We start from the raw sequence: 24,504 nt of genomic DNA, 5'->3' as shown, positions 1-24,504 counted from the left end.
CTAATATTCTCAATATTAGATTAAACTTTTTATATCAACTAAAGTAAAATTCTGAGATTTCTGTCACTAATAGCATGAACATAGTGAATCAGAATTTCTATTACAAATAAACCAATAACAACCCCATCACAAAGGCCCTCTCCACCCTGTTCTCTAAAACAAAGGCCTCCTTTGTTCACCATCTCTAATGGGAATCAGGACAGAATGATGGTTAGTTTGGATGCTGGTATCACAGACATTTACATCTGAACTTCAGCTATGCCACTTATTAGCTGCATAATCTTAGACAAGTTACTCTTAAGTCTTAGTTTCTCCATCTATAAAATAAGAATTACCTGGGAATCTAACTTCCAAGAGTTGCTAAGAGCATTAAACAAGATAGCATACATAAAATGCTTAAAGCAGTGGCTGCTAACCCTCAATAAAGATCAGCTTTATCACTTATATATATGCTTTAGGGAGGAAAACAGTTTTTGGTGTTACAAATGCAAACAACAAATTTTAGAACAGAAAGTTTGTTTCGTTTCAAATTTATCTAAAAGGATTTCACTTACAACTCTACTAATGCTATAACACAGTTAAAATAACACAGCATATGTATTTTTTAATGACTCAAACTTCTTTTCTTTTTAAAATTTACCTTATTTTTTATCACAGCACGTACTTCTGTTGCAAAATCACGGGAACACACTTCTAAATGAAATATCTTTCCACAGTTTGCCACACAAGCCCCAAGAAGCTATTAATTAAAATAAAAATCAATATACAAATGTTGAGATGTAATTTTACTTAACTTACTGAAACAAACACATTTAAAATTTGGGCCAAATAATAACATGACTTTCACTTACAGTTAATGCCTGCAGAGCAACATGAGGAACTTTATGATTTACCCTTTTCATTATGGCTTTTAGGCAATCTTTTGCTCTAAAAAAATGAAGAAAGTTAAGTATTCAGAATTTCAATTCAAGCATTAAATACATAAGGTATTCTACAACCAAGTAACTTTAAAAGCTATTTGGTCATACAATACCTTATATGTACACCTGCAAACTTTACTTCATTAAGGGAATAAATCTATCAAATGATCTTACACCTTTTGCTCATAGACTTGTAGAGGGGAAAAAATGCTATTGCAAAGGTTGTGTATCCCAAAATCAAAAATCAAATCATTTCAAAAAGGTCAGTCATGACAAGAGAACAGTATCATAAAAATTATCTTTACATTTAAGATAGCTTTCAGACAGCAAATTCTTATCTTGTGGGGAAAAAAACTAGCAAGATACATAGTCTCATATGATTTAAGTATAACCATGCATGAATAAACTTCAAAAAGCTGGAACATTAAAACAAATGCTTTCATCAGTCTTCTAAACCTCTAATGTATAATCAGGTTAATGGCCCCATTCCATCCTCAAAGCACTATTATTTATATTCACTTTTTCATCATGATTTATTGCATTTATCTATTCATTACTGAAAGATCTTTTCAATATATTATATATTGTTATATTTATCTACTTCATTAATAACATGTCTAAGTCACAGGAGAATGCCCTAAATAATTAAGTCTATTCATTGTTAACATCTGTCCCTATTGAATCAAGGCATTATATATATATATATATTTTTTTCTTTTTGAGCTGTACCTTGAGTCTTCTGGGATTAGTTCCCTGACCAGGGATTGAACCTGGACCCCCAGCAGTGAAAGCACAGTGTCCTAAGCACTGGACCACCAGGGAATTCCCTGTATCAAGGCTTTAATTATACATTTCAATATTTCAAGTTTTCAGTTAATTCTTTTCTGTTTGTTCTTTCAGAATAAGATTAACCACATAAATTCAGCCAGTAGCATGTCTTTACTTTTACTCCCAAAAGGAAACAGTAAAAATCCCATTTCCTTCCAGAATTATATCAGGAAAAGAGATACAGATTATTAAGCTCCTAGACATTCACTGGGCATGACTGGCCATCTTACCCGTTAGGAGTGCTTCCAACTTTGTCACATATATCCATAATAAGACTCCAATCTTCTGTAGTGTTGTACTCATTTGTAGCCTTTTCTATAAGAGATAAACATACAAAAAATTAGGATGTCTTACATGCCAGGAAAGACATAAAAGTATCCAGAGAAAAGAAACCAATTACACACAAGGGAACTCCTATAAGACCATTAGCTGATATTTTGGCAGAAACTCTGCAGACCAGAAGAATATGGCGTAATATTTTCAAAGTGATGAAAGGAGAAAAAGCTACAAACAAGAATACTCCACCCACCTGAAAAAAACAAAAACAAACACTCTACCCAGCAAAGATATCACTCAGATTTGAAGGAGATAGAGTTTCATAAACAAGCAAAAGCTAAAAGAGTTTAGCATCATTAATACATGAACCGTGAACTTCCAGATGTTCAAGCTGGTTTTAAAAGGGCAGAGGAACCAGAGATCCAATTGCCAACATCTGCTGGATCATTGAAAAAGCAAGCGAGTACCAGAAAAACATCTATTTCTGCTTTATTGACCATGCCAAAGCCTTGGACTGTGTGGATCACAAGAAACTGGGGAAAATTCTGCAAGAGATGGGAATATCAGACCACCTGACCTGCCTCTTGAGAAATCTGTATGCAGGTCAAGAAGCAACAGTTAGAACTGGACATGGAACAACAGACTGCTTCCAAATAGGAAAAGGAGTACATCAAGGCTGTACATTCTCACCCTTATTTAACTTATATGCAGAGTACATCATGAGAAACGCTGGACAGGATGAAGCACAAGGTGGAATCAAGATTGCCGGGAGAAATATCAATAACTTCAGATATGCAGATGACACCACCCTCATGGCAGAAAGCAAAGAACTAAAGAGCTTCTTGATGAAAGTGAAAGAGGAGAGTGAAAAAGTTGGCTTAAAGCTCAACATTCAGAAAACGAAGATCATGGTGTTCGGTCCCATCACTTCATGGGAAATAGATGGGGAAACAGTGGCAGACTTTTATTTTTGGGGCCTCCAAAATCACTGCAGATGGTGACTTCAGTCATGAAATTAAAAGATGCTTGTTCCTTGGAAGGAAAGTTAAGGCCAACTTATTAAAAAGCAGAGACATTCAGATCAGATCAGATCAGATCAGTCGCTCAGTCATGTCCGACTCTTTGCGACCCCATGAATCGCAGCACGCCAGGCCTCCCTGTCCATCACCAACTCCCGGAGTTCACTCAGACTCACGTCCATCGAGTCAGTGATGCCATCCAGCCATCTCATCCTCTGTCATCCCATTCTCCTCTTGCCCCCAATCCCTCCCAGCGTCAGAATCTTTTCCAATGAGTCAACTCTTCGCATGAGGTGGCCAAAGTACTGGAGTTTCAGCTTTAGCATCATTCCTTCCAAAGAAATCCCAGGGCTGATCTCCTTCAGAATGGACTGGTTGGATCTCCTTGCAGTCCAAGGGACTCTCAAGAGTCTTCTCCAACACCACAGTTCAAAAGCATCAATTCTTCAGCACTCAGCCTTCTTCCCAGTCCAACTCTCATATCCATACATGACCACAGAAAAAACCACAGCCTTGACTAGATGAACCTTTGTTGGCAAAGTAATGTCTCTGCTTTTGAATATGCTATCTAGGTTGGTCATAACTTTCCTTCCAAGGAGTAAGCGTCTTTTAATTTCATGGCTGCAGTCACCATCTGCAGTGATTTTGGAGTGCAGAAAAATAAAGTCTGACTCTGTTTCCCCATCTATTTCCCATGAAGTGATGGGGCCGGATGCCATGATCTTAGTTTTCTGAATGTTGAGCTTTAAGCCAACTTTTTCACTCTCCACTTTCACTTTCATCAAGAGGCTTTTTAGTTCCTCTTCACTTTCTGCCATAAGGGTGGTGTCATCTACATATCTGAGGTTATTGATATTTCTCCCAGCAATCTCGATTCCAGCTTATGTTTCTTCCAGTCCAGCAGAGACATTACTTTGCCCATAAAGGTCCATCTAGTCAAGGCTATGGTTTTTCCAGTAGCCATGTATGGATGTGAGTTGGACTGTAAAGAGAGCTGAGTGCTGAAGAACTGATGCTTTTGAACTGTGGTGTTGGAGAAGACTCTTGAGAGTCCGTTGGACTGCAAGGAGATCCAACCAGTCCATCCTAAAGGAGATCAGTCCTCGGTGTTCATTGGAAGGACTAGTGTTGAAGCTGAAACTCCAATACTTTGGCCACCTGATTCAAAGAGCTGACTCATTTGAAAAGACCCTGATGCTGGGAAAGATTGAGGGCAGGCGGAGAAGGGGACGACAAAGGATGAGATGGTTGGATGGCATCACCAACTCAATGGACATGAGTTTGGGTAGACTCTGGGAGTCGGTGATGGATAGGGAGGCCTGGCGTGCTGCAGTCCATGGGGTCGCAAAGAGTCGGACACGACTGAGTGACTGAACTGAACTGAAACTGTCTTTACGAGAAATGTTAAAGCTTTAAGCAGCAAACATCAAAACTAGAAATACAAACATTTTGAAATGAAAAATCTCACTGGCAAAGGCAAATGTACAGTGAAGATAGTAGATTAAGTACTTACAAAGGTAGTAGGAAGGTTAAAAGACAAAAGAAGTAAATTCATCTATATCCAGAAGAGTAGTTAAGGGATACAAAAAACTGAAAACTTGTAAATTTAAGGATAAAGGCAATTATTCTGATGATGAAATGTTAAGTTAGAGATTTTAGTAATATATTTTTGCCTATTATAAGTTGTAGACTCAAGCATCAAGCTCTACAGGTAGAAACTTATCACTCAAGTCTAGCTTCTTCCCTGGTAGAAAGATGACTAGTTCTTTTACAGGGAAAGTCAGGCCAGGCTGTATTTTTCAGAGGTTGAAAATGTTTAACTATTTCTCAAACATATCTAATAATCCCAGTTAATTCAAAAGTACAGACAGAAAAAAAAAAAGGAGGGGGGGGAAATCTCCTAGTTCTACGAACCTCTTGGAAAACTATGATGCATATTTACCCAGACCTTTTTCTAGCATGTATATGGGGGAAAATATGTATAAAACTAAATAAAAGAGAGCATCCAAAAACTGATAACCACTTCCCTGCCAAAGTTATGAACAAGAAACAAAACAAAAAATAAAATATCACTGTCATTCCTAATAGAAGCTTTAGGTATGTTGGACAAATGGGCTTGGTAGCAGTGAGCCCCAGAGATGGACGTGTTAGCAAAAGACAGAGCAGACCTCTCCCTGCAGGGTTGAGCACCTGCACAATTATTCCAAGAAGAAATCGATTCATGGCTGTAAAAAGACCAGACAGCTCTTACATTGACAACAGGCACCAGGAGGGTCAATTACTCTCAAATTTACAATCAGATAAGTCATTATACCAAAGACATAAGAGATGTGGGTTTGATCCCTAGGTCGGGAAGATCCGAGGCAGGTATGGTATCCCACTCCAGTATTCTTGCCTGGAGAATCCCATGGACAGAGGAATCCGGTAAGCTATAATCTATAGGCTCGCATGACTGAAGTGACTCAGCATGCACGTGTATTCAAGTCATTATACCAGGGATGGAGTAAATAACGAAGTGGAGGCAGACTTGGGTGAAACTAACAGAACTCCCTGCTCAGGAAGGAGACCTCAGGGGTAGAGAAAAAGTACTTTTCAACAATGTGATCATCCTAAATATATTACTTCCTAAGGTGCCTTTCCACTTAACATAATCATCTCTTCATGTTCATAAATACATGTCTATACCATATAGTAAAGGCTATGGTCTTCCCAGTAGTCATGTATGGATGTGAGAGTTGGACCATAAATAAAGTTGAGCACTGAAGAATTGATGCTTTCCGAACTGTAGTGCTGGAAAAGACTCTTGAGAGTCCCTTGGACTGCAAGGAGATCAAACCAGTCATCCTAAAGGAAATCAACCCTGAATATTCATTGGAAGGACTGATGTTTAAACTCCGACACTTTGGCCACCAGATGCAAAGAGCCAACTCATTTGAAAAGACTCGGATGCTGGGAAAGACTGAAGGCAGAAGGAAAAGAGGATGACAGAGGATGAGATGGTTGGATGGCATCATGGATTCAAAGGACATGAATTTGGGCAAACTCCAGGAGATGGTGAGGGACAGAGAAGCTTGATGTGCTGTAGTCCAGGGGGTTGCAAAGAGTCAGACGCAACTTGGCAACTGAACAACCACCACCAACGTTTTTAATAGCTGCATGATGCACCACTACATACAGCGTGGCCACAAAGTGCCTATATAAGCTAGCGAGAAGTCATCAGTGAACTGTAAATTTAAATCCATCAAGTACTCAGCCTCTCTTCTTTATTACACTTACTGGAATCACTCATATTGATGTCCCACATAGAATAAATAGCAAAATAATTAAAAGAGATCAGAACTGTGTGCAGAGAAGTTTCTGCAGATGTGTCACAGCATTAACACTTAACCCCATCATCTCTCTCTGCCACCACTCTTCTCCCTCCACCCAACCCTCAGAAAGAATGTAGACTCCAAGTGGCAGGAAGTTTTTGCTTTGTTTTGTTCACTATTAAAATAAATAAAACAGTATCCAGTGCACACAGCGGGTGCTAAGTAATTATTTGTTGAATGAATGAATGAATGGTGCTGGTTGCTCCTTCATACCCTATAACCCTGGTACAATGACTCTAAAGGGGGAAACAACAGCAGAGCTTCTGAGTAAATGAACTCTAATAGCCTTAAGAAGCCCCATGTGGCCCCAGTGAAGTCTGTGCAAGCTTCTGGACCATTAAGAGCCTCATAGCTGAGCAATACAAGGGGCTCCACAGAATCAAGCTTCAATAGCAACACCAAGTGGCAACAAAAGGCAACAGCACCAGGGAGCTTTAAAGGGAGGTTCCCTTCTCCGCTTGTTTACTAAAGAGGAATGACAATACCAATACCTCTAGGAGTCCATCTAAAAACACAGCCAGGGTGAATGGGGAAAGGAATGCCTCCAGAAGGAGGCAAAGGATTCTAGTACAGTGATATATATTTATCTTGAGTCTGAAGAGCAAATCACATATATTACAACTTGCCAGCTTCATGCTCAAATTTTCTCTCTGCCTATAATGGATGGGGTTTTGTTCTTGCTGTACAGATAGGTTATTTTTTTTTTTTTAATGTCATTTGGCAGTGTTACAACTACCTGAGATTAAATATTCCCCCAATATATTTTTCTTTATATATAAATATATATATTATTTATCTTTTACAGGTAAATTCTTAGTCTTTCTGGAATTTCATCTGGCACATGGGGTGAAGTGGGGATCTAAGAATCTATCCTTTCTTCTGTGATCTGAGAAGCCAGCACCATCAATTACCAAATTTTGTCAGCATACATGTATATCAGTACCAATACACTCAACATCCACTCACGCCCCGCTCCTCCACAACTGATTTTTAGATCATCCAATAACCTACCTATTCCTGCTAGAACTCAATTTTTAATGACTGTTTTTTCACTTCTGGCTATGTGATACATAATTGTGTGTGAAGCCTCTTTGATACCCCCTCAAAACCCTTCCAACAATTTCAAAAATATCTCAACAGAATTTTTTTTACTTGATCTTTTATAGAAAATGGAAAAATCCTAATTTAAATACTCTATCCAGCATAGTTTACTTTCTACAAATATAGGACTCACAATTACCCTTTTTAAAAAGTATAAAATCTAAAGACTTTATAATGGCCTGCCAAAAAGTATTTCATTTTTCAAGTGAAGGAAATAACAGTTAAATTATGCACTTAAAAGTATTTTAAACTCCAGGAAAAAATCTTAAATATTATAATTAAGGAACCATTCTTTTATAGCATGTCACCATGCCCAGTGTTGGGGCCCTATCTCACATTATCCTATGTCAAATACATAGAGCGGGGGAGAGTTAAAAGAGCCCTCCTGGGGCCTAAATTCTAAATTTCCAGGGTTTGGTGGGTGTAAGTCATAACATTCCATCACCAGATTATGATTGTATATGGAGAGCTTCAAATACACCGTGAAATACTTCAGAAAGATTCTAAGAATATCATAAAGAATCAGTCCATCAATACCTATAAGGAACAAAAGACTCACCCTCTACACAGCCCATAATGTTCAACACACAGCATTAAAAAGGATTCAAGTCTAACCTGTAAAACTTTTAAGAAAATAGGTTCCATCAGTAATAAAAAAAAAAAATTATATAAAACAAGCATGCCTCAAAGAGATCTTTAAAGCTCTTCCTACTATGTTTGAAAATAAAAACTCACGACTGGTCTGCTTTCAACCATGGCAGAACATCTGGTACCAGACTTGCTACTCTATTGAAAACAAGCATGTTATTAGTCACTCTGTCCAACTCTCTGCAACCAGGGAGACTGTAGTCCACTAGGCTCCTCTGTCCACGGGATTCTCCAGGCAAGAAGACTGGAGTGGGTTGCCATTCCCTTCTCTAGGGGATCTTCCCGAACCAGGGGTGGAACCTGGTCTCTTGCATTGCAGGTAGATTTTTTACCATCTGAGCCACCATGGGGCTGAAAACAAGAATAAAACAGGCCAAAATATATGAGGCAACTGTGGTCAGGAAGTGAACAACAAGCAGTGCACATCTGAGGTTTCTGAAAGAAGGGAAATATGAAGTAAGCCTCACCATGGCCCTAGTGTTCTACATGGGCATACTTTCTTGTCCCAACACAAGTAGTGAAAGCCGCTCAGTCGTGTCTGACTCTTTTCTACCCCATGGACTATACATGGAATTCTCTAGGTCAGAATACTGGAGTGGGTAGTCTTTCTCTTCTCCAGGGGATCTTCCCAACCCAGGGATTAAACCCAGGTCTCCCGCATTGCATGTGGCTTCTTTACCAGCCAAGCCACAAGGGAAACCCAAGAATACTGGAGTGGGTATTCTTCTCCAGCAGATCTTCCTGACCCAGGAATCGAACCAGGGTCTCCTGCATTGCAGGTGGATTCTTTACCAACTGAGCTATCAGGGAAGCCCAAAACACAAGTAGAAACAGCCCAAATAAGGCACCTAGGAGACAGAGGCCAGATTTCTGAGCATAGGGATTTAATCGTGGGTCCTTGTTGGTCAAGGGCTATGCTGTATACACCCACACTCCCACACACTCTGGGTGAGGTTCTATGAGGTCTAGCACAGATCACCTGCTATTAGACTGGAAGGCTGCACAATGCAAGGAGTCTTTACAAGTTCCTACCTGCTATGGACTGAGTGTCTGTGTCCCCACAAAATTCATACCATGAAGCCCTACCCAGCACTGCTGGAGCTGGAGACCAGACTCTAAAGAAGTAATTAAGGTGAAATAAGGTCATAAGGTTGAAGCCCTGACCCAAGAGGATTAGTGTCCTCAAAAGAAGAGACACCAGAGAGCTCCCTGTCTTTTCTCACATGCACAAAAATGAGGTCAGGTGAGGACACAGTGAGAAGACAACCATCTGCAACCCCAGGGGCGAGCCCTCATTAGACACCAACCCTGCTGGGAGCTTGATTTTGGACTTCCAGTCACCAGAAATGTGAGAAGACAGATTTCTGTTGCTTAGCTACGTGGTCTACGTTATTTGGCTATGGCAGCCCAAGCAGACTAGTACCCCAGCCAACTAGAGTAGAAAGGACCATATTTTAGGCTATCAATTGAAACCTCCAAAACGCTATCACACCTTAGGAGTAAAGGCATCCTAGAATATAGTAATATCAAAACAGACCTATCTCACAAAGAAAACTAGTTAACCAACACACGGTAACTAAATGCATGCACACTGGAATCATGTCAAATGAAGACTACTTGTACATTAAAGCACAGTTTCAATACTCCTTCAAATGTGCACAAAACTACCAACACCTAGGATAATCTAGGACAATATACTCAGTGTGCTCTCTGAAGGCAATATGTTTGTATTAGACCAACACTACACCCCATCACATGGACATTAACAATCACAATATACAGACAATTAAGACTATAATGAAGGAAATATAAAACACTATTATAATTAGGATACTGCATGTATCTCAGGACATGACTAAACCAATGCTTATTAGGCCTTAATGGAAAAATTGCTTTTTATGTATTTATTTTAAAAAACAATTATTTTTATACCTTAAAATTACAGGAGAAGAACTGTGAAAAATTGAAAAAAAATTTGTTTTCCAAAAGCAGAAATAACTAGAAAATGGAAAGCAAATGAATAAGTAGAATTCTTTTTGGTATCTAACAGGAAACCACAGCTGAGGCTTTTACTAAAGACATAAAAATGTTCTCTCTTTACACCAATTCATTACATACTAAATAACTATTTGAAAATACAGGACAGCCAATTTTTTCTAGCTTGCAAATCCTACATATTTACACTATTAAAATAAAATATACTTGCTATTAAATTAGTAGACCACACTAGATTCTAGTTTGCTCTAGAATTCTAGTTTAGTTAAATTTAGATTAAAATATTTAAATGCCAAATACATCACACTGATAAGATGATAAATATTTCACCTGCTTTTCTGACTCCAATGACAACCACCATAAACTCAGCATTTTGGAGTGCTTGGGTTTAGCATACATTTTTATCTTTTAATTCTCCTCATTTAATGTTTTGATTTGTTTGGGGAAAATTTTTGTTGATACAGTTTACTATGGGGAAAGCTGTAATATAAATTCTACTTTAATACATTACTTATCTCCTAAAAGAAAAACCTACTTACAGCTCTGAGTAATGAATGACAGGAAATAATTAAAAAACAACCACAAGTGATAGTTCCAGAGCATTTTACATATGCTCAACTATTTACGTTGAAACCAAAGAAGATTTCCCATTTAATACATAAGGAAACTGAGATACAGAAAAGTAACTAGCAAAGATCATACAGCTAGTAAACAGTAAAAAGATTCCAATCAAGGCAATGTGGCTCAGGGTATATTTTCTATTAAACTGCCTCTTGGCAGCAATTTTTGTTCAAAATGGCTAAATTAACTCTTTTAACAAGTCAGTTGTCAGTTTCTCTATGTAGGAACATTTTAAACATACTGAATAATAAAAATGCTAGATCAACTCTGCTTTATAAGCAAAGGATCAGATAGAATATCACGCTTAACTCCATTTACTACATCATCTAGTAAAACAATATATACATTTGAAATTCTTGCTCTGGTGGAATACAGAAGAGTGACTGCTACTCTTTTCTCATTTCACGTGTCATGCCAACATTTGTGGGGAGACTAGGAAAAGTTTAGAGAGTTGGGGAGACAGGAAGAAAGAAAAAAAATAAAAAAATTATATACTGCCTTCTAATATTGTAATTTATTAAAAAGGTAAAAGGTATAGGGCAGGCTTTACCTCCCTACAAGTTCACTTTCTTCTTATGTGACACTCCCAAGATACCCTCTGTTATACGGTTTGCTGAAAACCATCAGTTCAGTTCAGCCGCGCAGTTGTGTCCAACTCTTTGCGACCCCAGGGAACAAGCACGCCAGGCATAACTTTCCTTCCAAGGAACAAGTGTCATTTAATTTCATGGCTGCAGTCATCATCTGCAGTGATTTTGGAGCCCAGAAAAAAAAGTCTGCCACTGTTTCCCCATCTATTTGCCATGAAGTGATGGGGCCGAACACCATGATCTTAGTTTTCTGAATGCTGAGCTTTAAGCCAACTTTTTCACTCTCCTCTTTCACTTTCATCAAGAGGCTTTTTAGTTCTTTGCTTTCTGCCATGAAGGTGGTGTCATCTGCATATCTGAAGTTATTGATATTTCTCCCAGCAATCATGATTCCAGCTTGTGCTTCATGCAGCCCAGTGTTTCTCATGATGTACTCTGCATATAAGTTAAATAGCAGGATGATAATATACAGCCTTGATGTATTCCTTTCTCAATTTGGAACCAGTCTGTTGTTCCATGTCCAGTTCTAACTGTTGCTTCCTGACCTGCACATAGATTTCTCAAGAGGCAGGTCAGGTGGTCTGATATTCCCATCTTTCAGAATTTTCCACAGTTTCTTGTGATCCACACAGTCAAAGGTTTTGGCATAGTCAATAAAGTAGAAATAGATATTTTTCTGGTACTCTTTTGCTTTTTCAATGATCCAGCAGATGTTGGCAATTTGATCTCTGGTTCCTCTGCCTTTTCTAAAACGAGCTTGAACATATGTAAGTTCACAGTTCACGTACTGTTGAAGCCTGGCTTGGAGAATTTTGAGCATTACCTTACTAGCGTGTGAGATGAGTACAATTCTGCGGTAGTTTGAACATTCTTTGGCATTGACTTTCTTTGAAATTGGAATGAAAACTGACTTTTTCCAGTCCTGTGATCACTGCTGAGTTTTCCAAATTTGCTGGCATATTGAGTGCAGCACTTTCACAGCATCATCTTTCAGGATTTGAAATAGCTCAACTGGAATTCCATCACCTCCAATAGCTTTATTCGTAGTGATGCTTCCTAAGGCCCACTTGACTTCACATTCCAGCATGTCTGGCTCTAGGTGAGTGATCACACCATCGTGATGATCTGGGTCATGAAGATCTTTTTTGGACAGTTCGTCTGTGTATTCTTGCCACCTCTTCTTAATATCTTCTGCTTTTGTTAGGTCCATACCATCTGTCCTTTATAGAGTGCAACTTTGCATGAAACGTCCCCTTAGTATTTCTAACTATCTTGAAGAGAGGTCTAGACTTTCCCATTCTATTGTTTTCCTCTATTTCTTTGCATTGATCACTGAGAAAGGCTTTCTTATCTCTCCTTGTTAGTTTTTGAACTCTGTATTCAAATGGGTGTACTTTCCTTCTCTCCTTTGCTTTTCACTTCTCTTCTTTTCACAGTTATTTGTAAGGCCCCCTCAGATAGCCATTTTGCTTTTTTGCATTGCTTTTTCCTGGGGATGGTCTTGATCCCTGTCTCCTGTACAATGTCACAAACCTCTATCCATAGTTCATCAGGCACTCTATCAGATCTAGTCCCTTAAATCTATTTGTCACTTCCACTGTCTAATCATAAGGGATTTGATTTAGGTCACACCTGAATGGTCTAGTGGTTTTCCCCACTTTCTTCAATTTAAGTCTGAATTTGGCAATAAGGAGTTCATGATCTGAGCCACAGTCCGCTCCTGGTCTTGTTTTTGCTGACTATACAGAGCTTTTCCATCTTTGGCTGCAAATATAATCAGTCTGATTTCGGCGTTGGCCATCTGGTGACATCCATGTGTAGAGTCTTCTCTTGTGTTGTTGGAAGAGGGTGTTTGCTATGACCAGTGCGTTCTCTTGGCAGTAGTTCTCTTGCCTATGACCAGTGCGTTCTCTTGTTCTATTAGCCTTTGCCCTGCTTCATTCTGTACTCCAAGGCCAAATTTGCCTGTTACACCAGGTGTTTTCTGACTTCCTACTTTTGCATTCCAGTCTCCTATAATGAAAAGGACATCTTTTTTGGGTGTTAGTTCTAAAAGGTTTTGTAGGTCTTCATAGAACCGTTCAACTTCAGCTTCATCAGCGTTACTCATTGGGGCATAGATGTGGATTATCGTGATACTGAATGGTTTCCCTTGGAAAATGAACAGAGATCATTCTGTCATTTTTGAGATTATATCCAAGTATTGCATTTTGGACTCTTGTTGACTATGATGGCTACTCCATTTCTTCTAAGGGATTCCTACCCACAGTAGTAGATATAACGATCATCTGAGTTAAATTGACCCATTGCAGTCCATTTTAGCTCGCTGATTCCCAGAATGTTGATGTTCACTCTTGCCATCTCCTGTTTGACCACTTCCAAATTGCCAACATGTGCTGGATCATCGAAAGAGCAAGAGAGTTTCAGAAGAACATCTATTTCTGCTTTATCGACTATGCCAAAGCCTTGGACTGTGTGGATCACAAGAAACTGTGGAAAATTCTGAAAGAGGTGGGAATACTAGACCACCTGACCTGCCTCTTGAGAAACTTATATGCAGGTCAGGAAGCAACAGTTAGAACTGGACATGGAACAACAGACTGGTTCCAAATAGGAAAAGGAGTACGTCAAGGCTGTATACTGTCACCCTGCTTATTTAACTTATATGCAGAGTACATCACGAGAAACGCTGGGCTGGAAGAAGCACAAGCTGGAATCAAGATTGCTGGGAGAAATATCAATAACCTCAGATATGCAGATGACAACACCCTTATGGCAGAAAGTGAAGAGGAACTAAAAAGCCTCTTGATGAAAGTGAAAGAGGAGAGTGAAAAAGTTGGCTTAAAGGTCAACATTCAGAAAACTAAGATCATGGCATCTGGTCCCATCACTTCATGGGAAATAGATGGGGAAACAGTGGAAACAGCGTCAGACTTTATTTTTGGGGGCTCCAAAATCACTGCAGATGGTGACTATAGCCATGAAATTAAAAGACGCTTACTCCTTGAAGGAAAGTTATGACCAACCTAGACAGCCTATTGAAAAGCAGAGACATTACTTTGCCAACAAAGGTCCATCTAGTCAAGGCTTTGGTTTTTCCAGTGGTCACGTATGGATGTGAGAGTTGGACTGTGAAGAAAGCTGAGCGCCGAAGAATTGATGCTTTTGAACTGTGGTGTTGGAGAAGACTCTTGAGAGTCCCTTGGACTGCAAGGAGATCCAACGAGTCCATTCTAAACGAGATCAGCCCTGGGTGTTCTTTGGAAGGAATGATGCTAAAGCTGAAACTCCAGTACTTTGGCCACCTCATGAGAAGAGTTGACTCATTGGAAAAGACTCTGATGCTGGGAGGGATTGGGGGCAGGAGGAAAAGGGGACAGAGGATGAGATGGCCGGATGGCATCACCAACTCGATGGACGTGAGTTTGAGTGAACTCTGGGAGTTGGTGATGGACAGGGAGGCCTGGCGTGCTGCGATTCATGGGGTTGCAAAGAGTCGGACACGACTGACCAACTGAACTGAACTGAACTGAATTTGCCTTGATTCATGGACCTAACATTCTAGGTTCTTATGCACTATTGTTTTTTACAGCATCAGACCTTGCATCTATCACCAGTCATATCCACAACTGGGTGTTGTTTTTGCTTTGGCTCTGTCCCTTCATTCTTTCTGGAGTTATTTCTCCACTGATCTCCAGTAGCATACTGGGCATCTACCCACCTGGAGAGTTCATCTACACTGTCCTATCTTTTTGCCTTTTTATACCATTCATGGGGTTCTCAAGGCAGTAATACTGAAGTGGTTTGCCATTCCCTTCTCCAGTGGACCATATTTTCTCATACCTCACTCCCAACTCCACAGAACAGTTATGCTCATTTCTACAAACACTCTGACATTAGGAAACAGGGCAGAAGTATAAATGTAGTAAGTATAATTTCCATTTCAACAGACTTACTAGAAAGTTTCATGTGGAAGACACTAATAGATGGGGAAAAGGAAAAATGAATCTCCAAAAGTAGCCACTAACTTGCCAAAACACCAGCGATGGAGAATGAAAAGCAGTTAGGTTGGGCTGATGATTACTTGTCCTCTGCAGACTGAGGAAATCACTGGGCACATGTGGAGCACACACATCACCCATTAAACACTGAAGATTCACCTTCTCTATTCCCAGCTCTGAAACTTATACACTAGCTTAAGGCTTCTAGGTAGTTCCCCTCAGCTCTGACTGAAATCTGAAACCATGTTCTCATCTGTAAAATGGAAATTAGAATGGCTCCCTGGTAGGCTGCAGTCCATGGGGTCACTAGAGTCGGACACAAATGAGCGACTTCACTTTCACTTTCATGCATTGGAGAAGGAAATGGCAACCCGCTCCAGTGTTCTTGCCTGGAGAATCCCAGGGACGGGGGAGCCTGGTGGGCTGCCGTCTATGGGGTCGCACAAAGTCGGACATGACTGAAGCGACGGCAGCAGCAGCAGCCATGTTTAAAAGAGGAGTTGTGAAAATTAAGTGAAAAGAAAAATGGATGAAAAACTTAAATAGGTATTTCAAAAAAGAGAATATTAATTTAGTGACTGTACTAAAGATCAAGCACATAAATACATATTAAAGCCACAATGAGATGCCATTAGAATGGCTAAAATTCTCAAAACTACACCACTATGTACTGGCAAAATTTTGACATGAAAATGAAGCAATATGAGCTAAAACTAAGTAGGTGGCAGCTTCAAAATGTCAATAGTTTTCAGGGGGCAAAGTCTTGATATCTGTCACACTGACCTTCTTAGGTTCAATCCCTATACTAAATGCAAACAGTCACTAACAAGTTACAGACAAATAAGGCAATAATGTTAAAAAAATTCTTTCCTCTCAACCCTCTGTGTTAAGTTGTAGTATGTTGTATATTTACCTGTAGAAAAATCCTCCTCTTGCCCTCTTAACTTTAAAATTGACCACTGAATAACATGGGTTTGAACTGCACATATCCATGTAACTTTTCTAATAACTATAAAAAATTTTTAGACATTTATAACAATGTGAAAAAAATTGAAGACAAATTGGGAAGCCTAGAAATATTTTAAAGATTAAGAAAAAGGTGTGTCACGAATGCGTAAGATATATGTAGATATACGTATAACATCAAAAATATATTAATAGACTGTGTTATCAGTAAGGCTTCCTGTCAACAGTAGGTTATTAGTAGTTAAGTTTTCGGGGGGAGTCAAAAGTTAATACATGGAGTTTTTACTGTGCAAGGGGGTCGACAACCCTAACCCCCTGAGTCGTTCAAGGGTCAACTATAAATCTAAGTAAGCTTAGAACTAACTATTAGTATCAGGAAACAAAAAAGTGTATTATTAGCTATTAATATCATCAGTTCATATAAACCAAGAATAAACTACAGTTTAGTTCAGTTGTTCAGTCGTGTCCAACTCTTTGGAACCCCAAGAACCGCAGCACATCAGGCCTCCCTGTCCATCACCAACTCCCAGAGTCCACCCAAACCCATGTCCATTGTGTCGGTGATGCCATCCAACCATCTCATCCTCTGCCGTCCCTGTCTCTGCCTGCCCTCAAGCTTTCCCAGCATCAGGGTCTTTTCAAATGAGTCAGCTCTTTGTATCAGGTGGCCAAAGTATTGGAGTTTCAGCTTCAACATCAGTCCCTCCAATGAACACCCAGGACTAATCTCCTTTAGGATGGACTGGTTGGATCTCCTCGCAGTCCAAGGGACTCTCAAGAGTCTTCTCCAACACCACAGTTCAAAACCATTAATTCTTCGGTGCTCAGCTTTCTTTATAGTTCAACTCTCACATTCATACATGACTACTGGAAAAATCATAGCCTTGACTAGACAGACCTTCGATGGCAAAGTAATGTCTCTGCTTTTTAATATGCTGTCTAGGTTGGTCATAACTTTCCTTCCAAGGAGCAAGTGTCATTTAATTTCCTGGGTGCAATCACCATCCGCAGTGATCCTGGAGCCCAGAAAAATAAAGTCAGCCACTGTTTCCACTGTTTGCCATCTATTTGCCATGAAGTGATGGGACCGAACACCATGATCTTACTTTTCTGAATGTTGAGCTTTAAGCCAACTTTTTCACTCTCTTCTTTCACTTTCATCAAGAGGCTCTTTAGTTCTTCTTCACTTTCTGCCATAAGGGTGGTGTCATCTGCATATCTGAGGTTATTGATATTTCTCCCAGCAATCTTGATCCCAGCTTGTGCTTCATCCAGCCCAGCGTCTCTCCTGATGTACTCTGCATATAAGTTAAATAAGCAGGGGGACAATATACAGCCTTGATGTACTCCTTTTCCTGTTTGGAACCTGTCTGTTGTTCCATGTCCAGTTCTAACTGCTGCTTCCTGACCTGTATACAGGTTTCTCAAGAGCTGGTCAGGTAGCCCGGTATTCCCATCTCTTTCAGAATTTTCCAGTTTATTGTGATCCGTGCAGTCAAAGGCTTTGGCATAGTCAATAAAGTAGAAATAGACGTTTTTCTGGAATTCTCTTGCTTTTTCAATGATCCAGCAGATGTTGACAATTTGATCTCTGGTTCCTCTGCCTTTTCTAAAACCAGCTTGAACATCTGGAAGTTCACGGTTCATGTATTGATGAAGCCTGGCTTGGAGAATTCTGAACACTACTTTACTAGCGTGTGAGATGAGTGCAATTGTGCGGTAGTTTGAGCATTCTTTGGCATTGCCTTTCTTTGGGACTGGAATCAAAAGTGACCTTTTCCAGTCCTGTGGCCACTTAAACTATAAATAAATAAACTATAAACTACAATGTCTTCTCAAATCTTAAAGAACATAAATTTCCTTTTATGATTTTACTAATCTAATAATAAACCCAAATGGAAGAAAAAAAGGCCCAAAACAGATATGACTAGCAAAATGAAGAAAAACAAGACACAGGCCTGACCCTACCACACCTAAAAAAGCCACTGACATAGGAATAGAATGTGGTATTGGTACAGGATAAAGAGAACAGTGAACAGAAAGCACAGATGCAGGCCTCATGCAGGGGAAGGGATTTACTATGTAGGAGAAAGTGCACCAAATAGGGGAAGGATAGACTGTTCAACAATGGTGATTAAACAATTGATTACTGTCTATTGTGAATTGACTATCCCATCAGATCCCTCCTTAGAGCTTACATAAAGACCAAGTCCAGATGGATTAAAGACCTAAGTACAAAAATCAAAACTCCAATAAAACTTCCAGAAGAAAACATGACAACATTCTTATAGACTCAAGAGAAGAGAGAAAGCCTTTCTAGAACAACAACAAAAAAATAAAACCAAGGGAGAAAGACAGTATTACTAAATAAAAACTTCTTTTTTTTTTTTTTTTTTAACAGTAAAAGGTATCAGAAACAAAAAGAAGCGCCAGACTGGGATATATATTTGCAATTCATGTAAACAATGAAAGATTAGTAGAGGATGCATGTGGAATGCTAAAACTCAGTAAGAAAATAATCCAACAGAATAAGTATATGAAAGTAATGAGCAGACATGTATGTGAGCTAAGTCACTTCAGTCGTGTCCAATTCTTTGAGATCCTATGGACGGTAGCCTGCCAGGCTTCTCTGTCCATGGAATTCTCCAGACAAGAATACTGGAGTAGGTTGCCATGCCCTCCTCCAGGGATCTTCCTGACCCAGGGATCGAACCCTATCTTCTGTGGCTCCTGCATTGCAGGTAGATTCTTTACTGCTGAGTCACCGGGGAAGCCCAATTTTTACAAACAGAAAACCGACTCACCAAAAAACATGAAAAGATGTTCAATTGCAATGAAACTGAAATGAAAACAATGCCCTATTTCATACCCATCAAATTGGCATAAATTTTAAATTATGACAATACCCAGTGTTAATCGAGAATATGGAACAGAGGCTTGACTTCCACTGCTGGTGGGAGTAAAATGTTCCACAAAATACATGAAAGAACAATCCAGTATTATTTAAAATTTTGCAACTTTGCACTATATACATTTTTAATAAAGGATTCCTCTTCAAGATACAATCCATGTAGAATCTCTTCACTCTTATGAACAAGAAAACATGGATAAGAATTCTCACTGCAGTGTTGTCTGTAACAGCAAAAAAAACTGCAAAAAACTTCATGTTCATTAATAGGATAATGAGTTAAAAAACGTGGACTATTACACAGCTTTTAAAATTAATGAACTAGCGCTACAAACATCAATATGCATAACTCTCCCAAAAGTGCTAGATGACAAGTTGAAAATGACTACAAAGAGTATTTTTTTATGAAGTTTAAAAACATGTAAAACAATACATATATTTACATGTTTAGTATATATTATAACATAGTTTTTTTTAATCTTTTTAGAGAGTGTTTACTGTAAGAAGACAGGAAAAAGAATAGTATCAAGTAGTTATTAAATACAGGTAATAATTCCCATTGTATCTTGAATGTTTTCCTAAGAAAACAAGAATGCTGCTAAGTCGTTTCAGTTGTGTCCGACTCTGTGCGACCCCATAGACGGCAGCCCACCAGGCTCTGCCGTCCCTGGGATTCTCCAGACAAGAACACTGGAGTGGGTTGCCATTTCCTTCTCCAATGCATGAAAGTGAAAAGTGAAAGTGAAGTCGCTCAGTCATGTCCGACTCTTTTACAACCCCCTGGACTGCAGCCTACCAGGCTCCTCCGTCCATGGGATTTTCAAGGCAAGAGTAGTGGAGTGGGTCGCCATTGCCTTCTCCAAAGAAAACAAGAATAAAGTGTGACAAATGTTAGGATTCGACAGAGGTGATAGATAGGAATAGAAGTTTACATTATATTCTATGCTTTATGCTAAAAATATCTTATTGTTTAAAAAATTACAAAATATATCAATTATAATTTATAACTAGATTTTTGGTACCACGTGAGCAAAAGAAAGTATAGGGGAAAAAAAAACTGATGGTTAAGGCTACCATTCTCACCTATAATCGAAAATTTTTTTAATTTTAACTTTTTACAAAGATTATAACCACTCCATGTGTTCAAGAATTGCCTTAACTACATAAATGTAATGAATTTAAACATATAAAGTAAATTTGTATTATCAGAGAGCTATCAACATCTATTTTTATATTAGGGTTTCTTATAAAATTTCATTGGAGAAAAAAATTCCATGCAGAAAATCGTAAGCCACCTCACTGTCAAGTTATTTGAACACAACACAAGCCAAAGACAGCAATACATACATTCAAATTTTATTTGAAAAAGTCTCCTTATAGATACAGTTCATACTTCAATCCACTGTGTCAAAAAAGTTTTTATAGAGGCAGAGTTTAAGCTCAGCTTTGTGGAACACAATTAAGTATATCTCTTAAGGAAGGAGATACCAAGAGTTGGTGAAAAAGCAAAAATCTATCAGTGAACTGTAAAAGGCATAGAGGCGGAGACTGGTAAGAAAGACTGCCTGACTTGGGTAAGGAGAAAAAAAGATATGCAAATAAGAACTGGAGTTAGGGAGCAGAACAGTCATGATTCGGGAACCAATGTCATGAGACTGGAAAAAATTGATAGAGAATATAAGGAAATGACATCAGTCCTTTTAACACTATCACTAAATCTTGCTATTGTTGACTGTGTCCCTCATGTTTTACTTTCTCTTTGGAATCCCCTAAAAAGGTTGCCCTAACCAGGCTCCACCTCAGGAAACCTACACTCCCCCTTCAAGAGAAGACTCAGGGGTGGGGGTCAGCGGAAGGATACATGTGGATATTTTCTCAGCACAGCTTCAGAGAAATCTTATTCAACAAAACAAACAGTAAATCCAGATTAGAAGAATTCCAGTAAGTATTTAAAGAGCTCTAATGCTAGGTATGGTATACCTAGCATATCCTTCAGGATTCATAGGTTTTGACTTCAAGATAAAAATGGGAACTTGCCAGAGCTTTTTACCTCCTAGACTTTGACCTGCTTCCATCTGACAAGTCAAATACCATCGACTCACGATTGCCTTCTTGGACATCATGACTTACTACAGCCTTTTGCCTCGAGCAAAGGATTTCTTCTCCACATGAATGATATCAGAAAGACTGTGCACCCTCTGATGAGACTGCACCAACCAAAGGAAGGTAGTTTCAACTTTCAGTTAATTATAAAATGACCATATCATACACACGGTAAGAGGTGGTTACTCCCTGCAGGTTTAAGTACTGTCAGGAAAGCAGGGGAAGGCAGAAGGCAATGGCACCCCACTCCAGTACTCTTGTCTGGAAAATCCCATGGATGGAGGAGCCTGGTAGGCTGCAGTCCATGGGGTCGCTAAGAGTCGGGCACGACTGAGCGACTTCACTTTCACTTTTCACCTTCATGCATTGGAGAAGGAAATGGCAACCCACTCCAGTGTTCTTGCCTGGAGAATCCCAGGGACAGGGGGAGCCTGGTGGGCTGCCGTCTATGGGATCGCACAGAGTCAGACACGACTGAAGCAACTTAGCAGCAGTAGCAGCAGCAGGAAAGCAGGGAGAGAGAGAGGCTAGCTGTCAACGCCCGTACAGATAAAATGTACACCTGAAGGTCCTTGTCTTCTTTTCAGGGAAAATAACTGTTGTAAATAGAGGGAAAATATAAAGCATTGCCTGTATTTCTAGGATTGTATTTCTCACATTGTATTACAATTTTTTAATTTTTACTTCTTTTTCGCTGCTCTGGTCTCTCGTTGCTGTCTGTGGGCTTTCTCTAGCGGTGGAGAGTGGGGGCCGCGCTTCCTGGTGGTGCATGGGCTTCTCATTTGTGCTGGCTTCTCTTGTTGCAGTAGTTGCAGCTCGCAGGCTCTGGAGCACAGGCTCAGTAGCTGTGGCACACAGGATTAGCTTCTCCATCACATGTGGAACCTTCCTGGACCAGAGATCAAACCTGTGTCTCCTGCATTGCAGGCAGATTCTTATCCACCAGGGAAGTCCCGACAATTATCTTTTTATATGTGTATGAATCCACCATTAGAGAGAGAGTTGCTTGAGGGAACACAGTCTGTTTATTAAATTTGTGTCCCCAGAACTTAACACAATTTCTGGTGCACAGTAACCACTCATGCCTATTTGTTAAATGAAAGGTAAACAAGGCAGTGACAAAAAAGAAACAATGGTAATAAAAATCTGACTGAATCAAAGACAGCACAGGTGAAAAGGACAATGACATTGCAAAGGAACATTCCTGTGGACATCTCAAGTTAAATAATGACTTGCGTGTCATAGTACTTTAATTTCAAATTAAAGAAGGCTTTAAGCTTTCAAAGAGCAATATATAATTTTCCTTCTATGATAGAGATATAAAGTCAATGTGAAATCCTAAATCATACCATTTTCTCTATAAATTCCAACCACTTGCCTAAAAGAAGTTTACAATCAAGCTTTCTATTTTATTTTTAAACTGTCTTTTGGATACTGACTTCCAGTCAGTCATACTTAAGTTAACAAATAAGTGCCTGAAGCTTTGGCTGATGGCACTGCCCATTAGATAATCTATACATGGTTTTGTTCTGTTTTGTTTTTTTGTCTGAAGAGCAGTGCTTCTTTTACTACAGCAGTACTGAACTGTGATCTACTAAACCATGTTGGAACCTCAGGAGCCACTGAGGGGGAGGTTTAGAAAAGCAACTAGGCTTACTTTCACTAGAGAAGTTTTCAATCAGAAAACAATAGGCTTCCAGGAAAAATCTCCCTTGAAGAGTTCCACAGTTTTTAAGTTTGAAAATCATTTGTCTTATCCTAGTTTGCTTTTTTCTTTTTTAAAACTGTGACAAAACAAAAGTCTTCACAACAACAATAAAAAGTGTAGGTCTCACTGCAAGGAAAAAGACATCATTAGGTGTTCCAAAGGCAGAGGCTGTGAGCCTCAACGTGATGCTTCCGAGATTTAGACCAGTCACCAATGTTCAACTACCAAGAAAAAAAGCTGAATGAAATTATGGAAATACATACTTGAAAACTACAAGGGTCAAAATACATAAAACCGTCTAGCTCTCTGGAAATAGAAAATACTTATTAGACTTTTGAACAAGCACTTTTGGAATCACAAACCAAAATAGGGCACTTTCTAGACCTTCCCCATAATGAGAAAATTGTAACTATGAAACAGGTGCAATACTGTGTGATGTGCAATATTCAGTATGACTGGCAATTTTCAGCCATGCGTTTCATTACAGTAAATCCTAAAACTCTACCTACAGTTAACTGCTGCTACAAAAATATCAATATTTACTTTAGTCAGCTTCAGTTACTGCTTTTCTAATGCCACAAGTAAGTTCTCATACCCAGTCCATCTTTTTCTCACTCCATAATCACTGAAGACTCCTCAACAAGTAAAATATCAGCTGTTTTGGACTATTTTGAAATCTTGGGGTTTTCCTTTTCATAACGTAAGACAGACACCTTATAGCACTTGCGCCATCCATGGGTAGAGTAACACTTCCAACTACCGTAAATGCTATCACGGCTCGGACGCATCTGGATATAAGCGAGGTAAAACACCTTCCTTCTACTGAACAGGAACAAGTTTAAGTCTCTAAGTGTTGAGTGCCCTACACAACAGCGTCTGCTGCACCATTTCCTAAGCACGAGGCATGGGACTGGAGGGCCGGGGGACACAAGACTCAACCAGCTCTAGTGGGAGCTGAAAGTTTGTGTCATCAACTCCTCCACCGCTCAATTAGTGCAGTCTCCAGAGAGCCCCAGGCTCCTCCCTATTCCTGAGTTTGGCGAGGGGAATGGTTCTTTTTCGAGGTCCCCAACCTCAGGTGGGCTAGAGACACGCCCCAAGCCGCTGGGGACGCGCCGAGGTTGCCCACCCTCTCAAAAAAATCCTGGCTGCCTCGGAGCGGCGGCGCCGCCCCCTTTCCTAGGCTTTCCAGTTCCCAGAGTCGCCACCGCCCACTTTCTAGCACAACAAACAGCGGCCCAGGGCCGGGCCCAGCACTTACCCACATCTTGCTCGAAAGGGTTGGCGGTGAACAGAGGCATCTCGCCGGTGCCCGAGCCTTCCTCGCTGCGATCACGCAGAGGCTCGGCAGCTGCTCGGGGCTGGAGGACCCGCGGCCGCGGCTTCCTAGACGTCTAGCTCGGCCCCGACCACGTCCCAGCACTTCCGCCACCGCATCTGCCCGGCTCC

General features: G+C 39.8%; 1 protein-coding gene across 6 annotated transcripts in view; it reads right to left on the bottom strand.

The window, feature by feature from the left end:
• Nucleotides 1-24,451, bottom strand: part of STAM2 (signal transducing adaptor molecule 2) — a 61,492-nt gene extending 37,041 nt beyond the window's left edge. For 4 of the 6 annotated variants that reach the window (XR_009490941.1, XM_024976528.2, NM_001076106.2 and 1 more), the window contains 4 exon segments: nt 24,317-24,451; nt 1,979-2,063; nt 852-927; nt 641-739 (listed from right to left, as the gene is read on the bottom strand). Coding sequence is in view for 5 of the 6 variants with exons in the window: in XM_024976528.2 (XP_024832296.1) it covers nt 641-739; nt 852-927; nt 1,979-2,063; nt 24,317-24,356 (300 nt within the window). In the remaining variant the exon portion in view is untranslated. 6 annotated transcript variants of the gene reach the window in all.
• Between the last annotated feature and the right edge of the window lie 53 nt (nt 24,452-24,504).

The sequence above is a fragment of the Bos taurus genome, chromosome 2, assembly GCF_002263795.3.
Source record: "Bos taurus isolate L1 Dominette 01449 registration number 42190680 breed Hereford chromosome 2, ARS-UCD2.0, whole genome shotgun sequence".
In the NCBI taxonomy this organism is placed as follows: domain Eukaryota; kingdom Metazoa; phylum Chordata; class Mammalia; order Artiodactyla; family Bovidae; genus Bos; species Bos taurus.
Note: the sequence above shows the minus strand (reverse complement) of the source record. Positions and strands in the feature narration are given on the sequence as shown.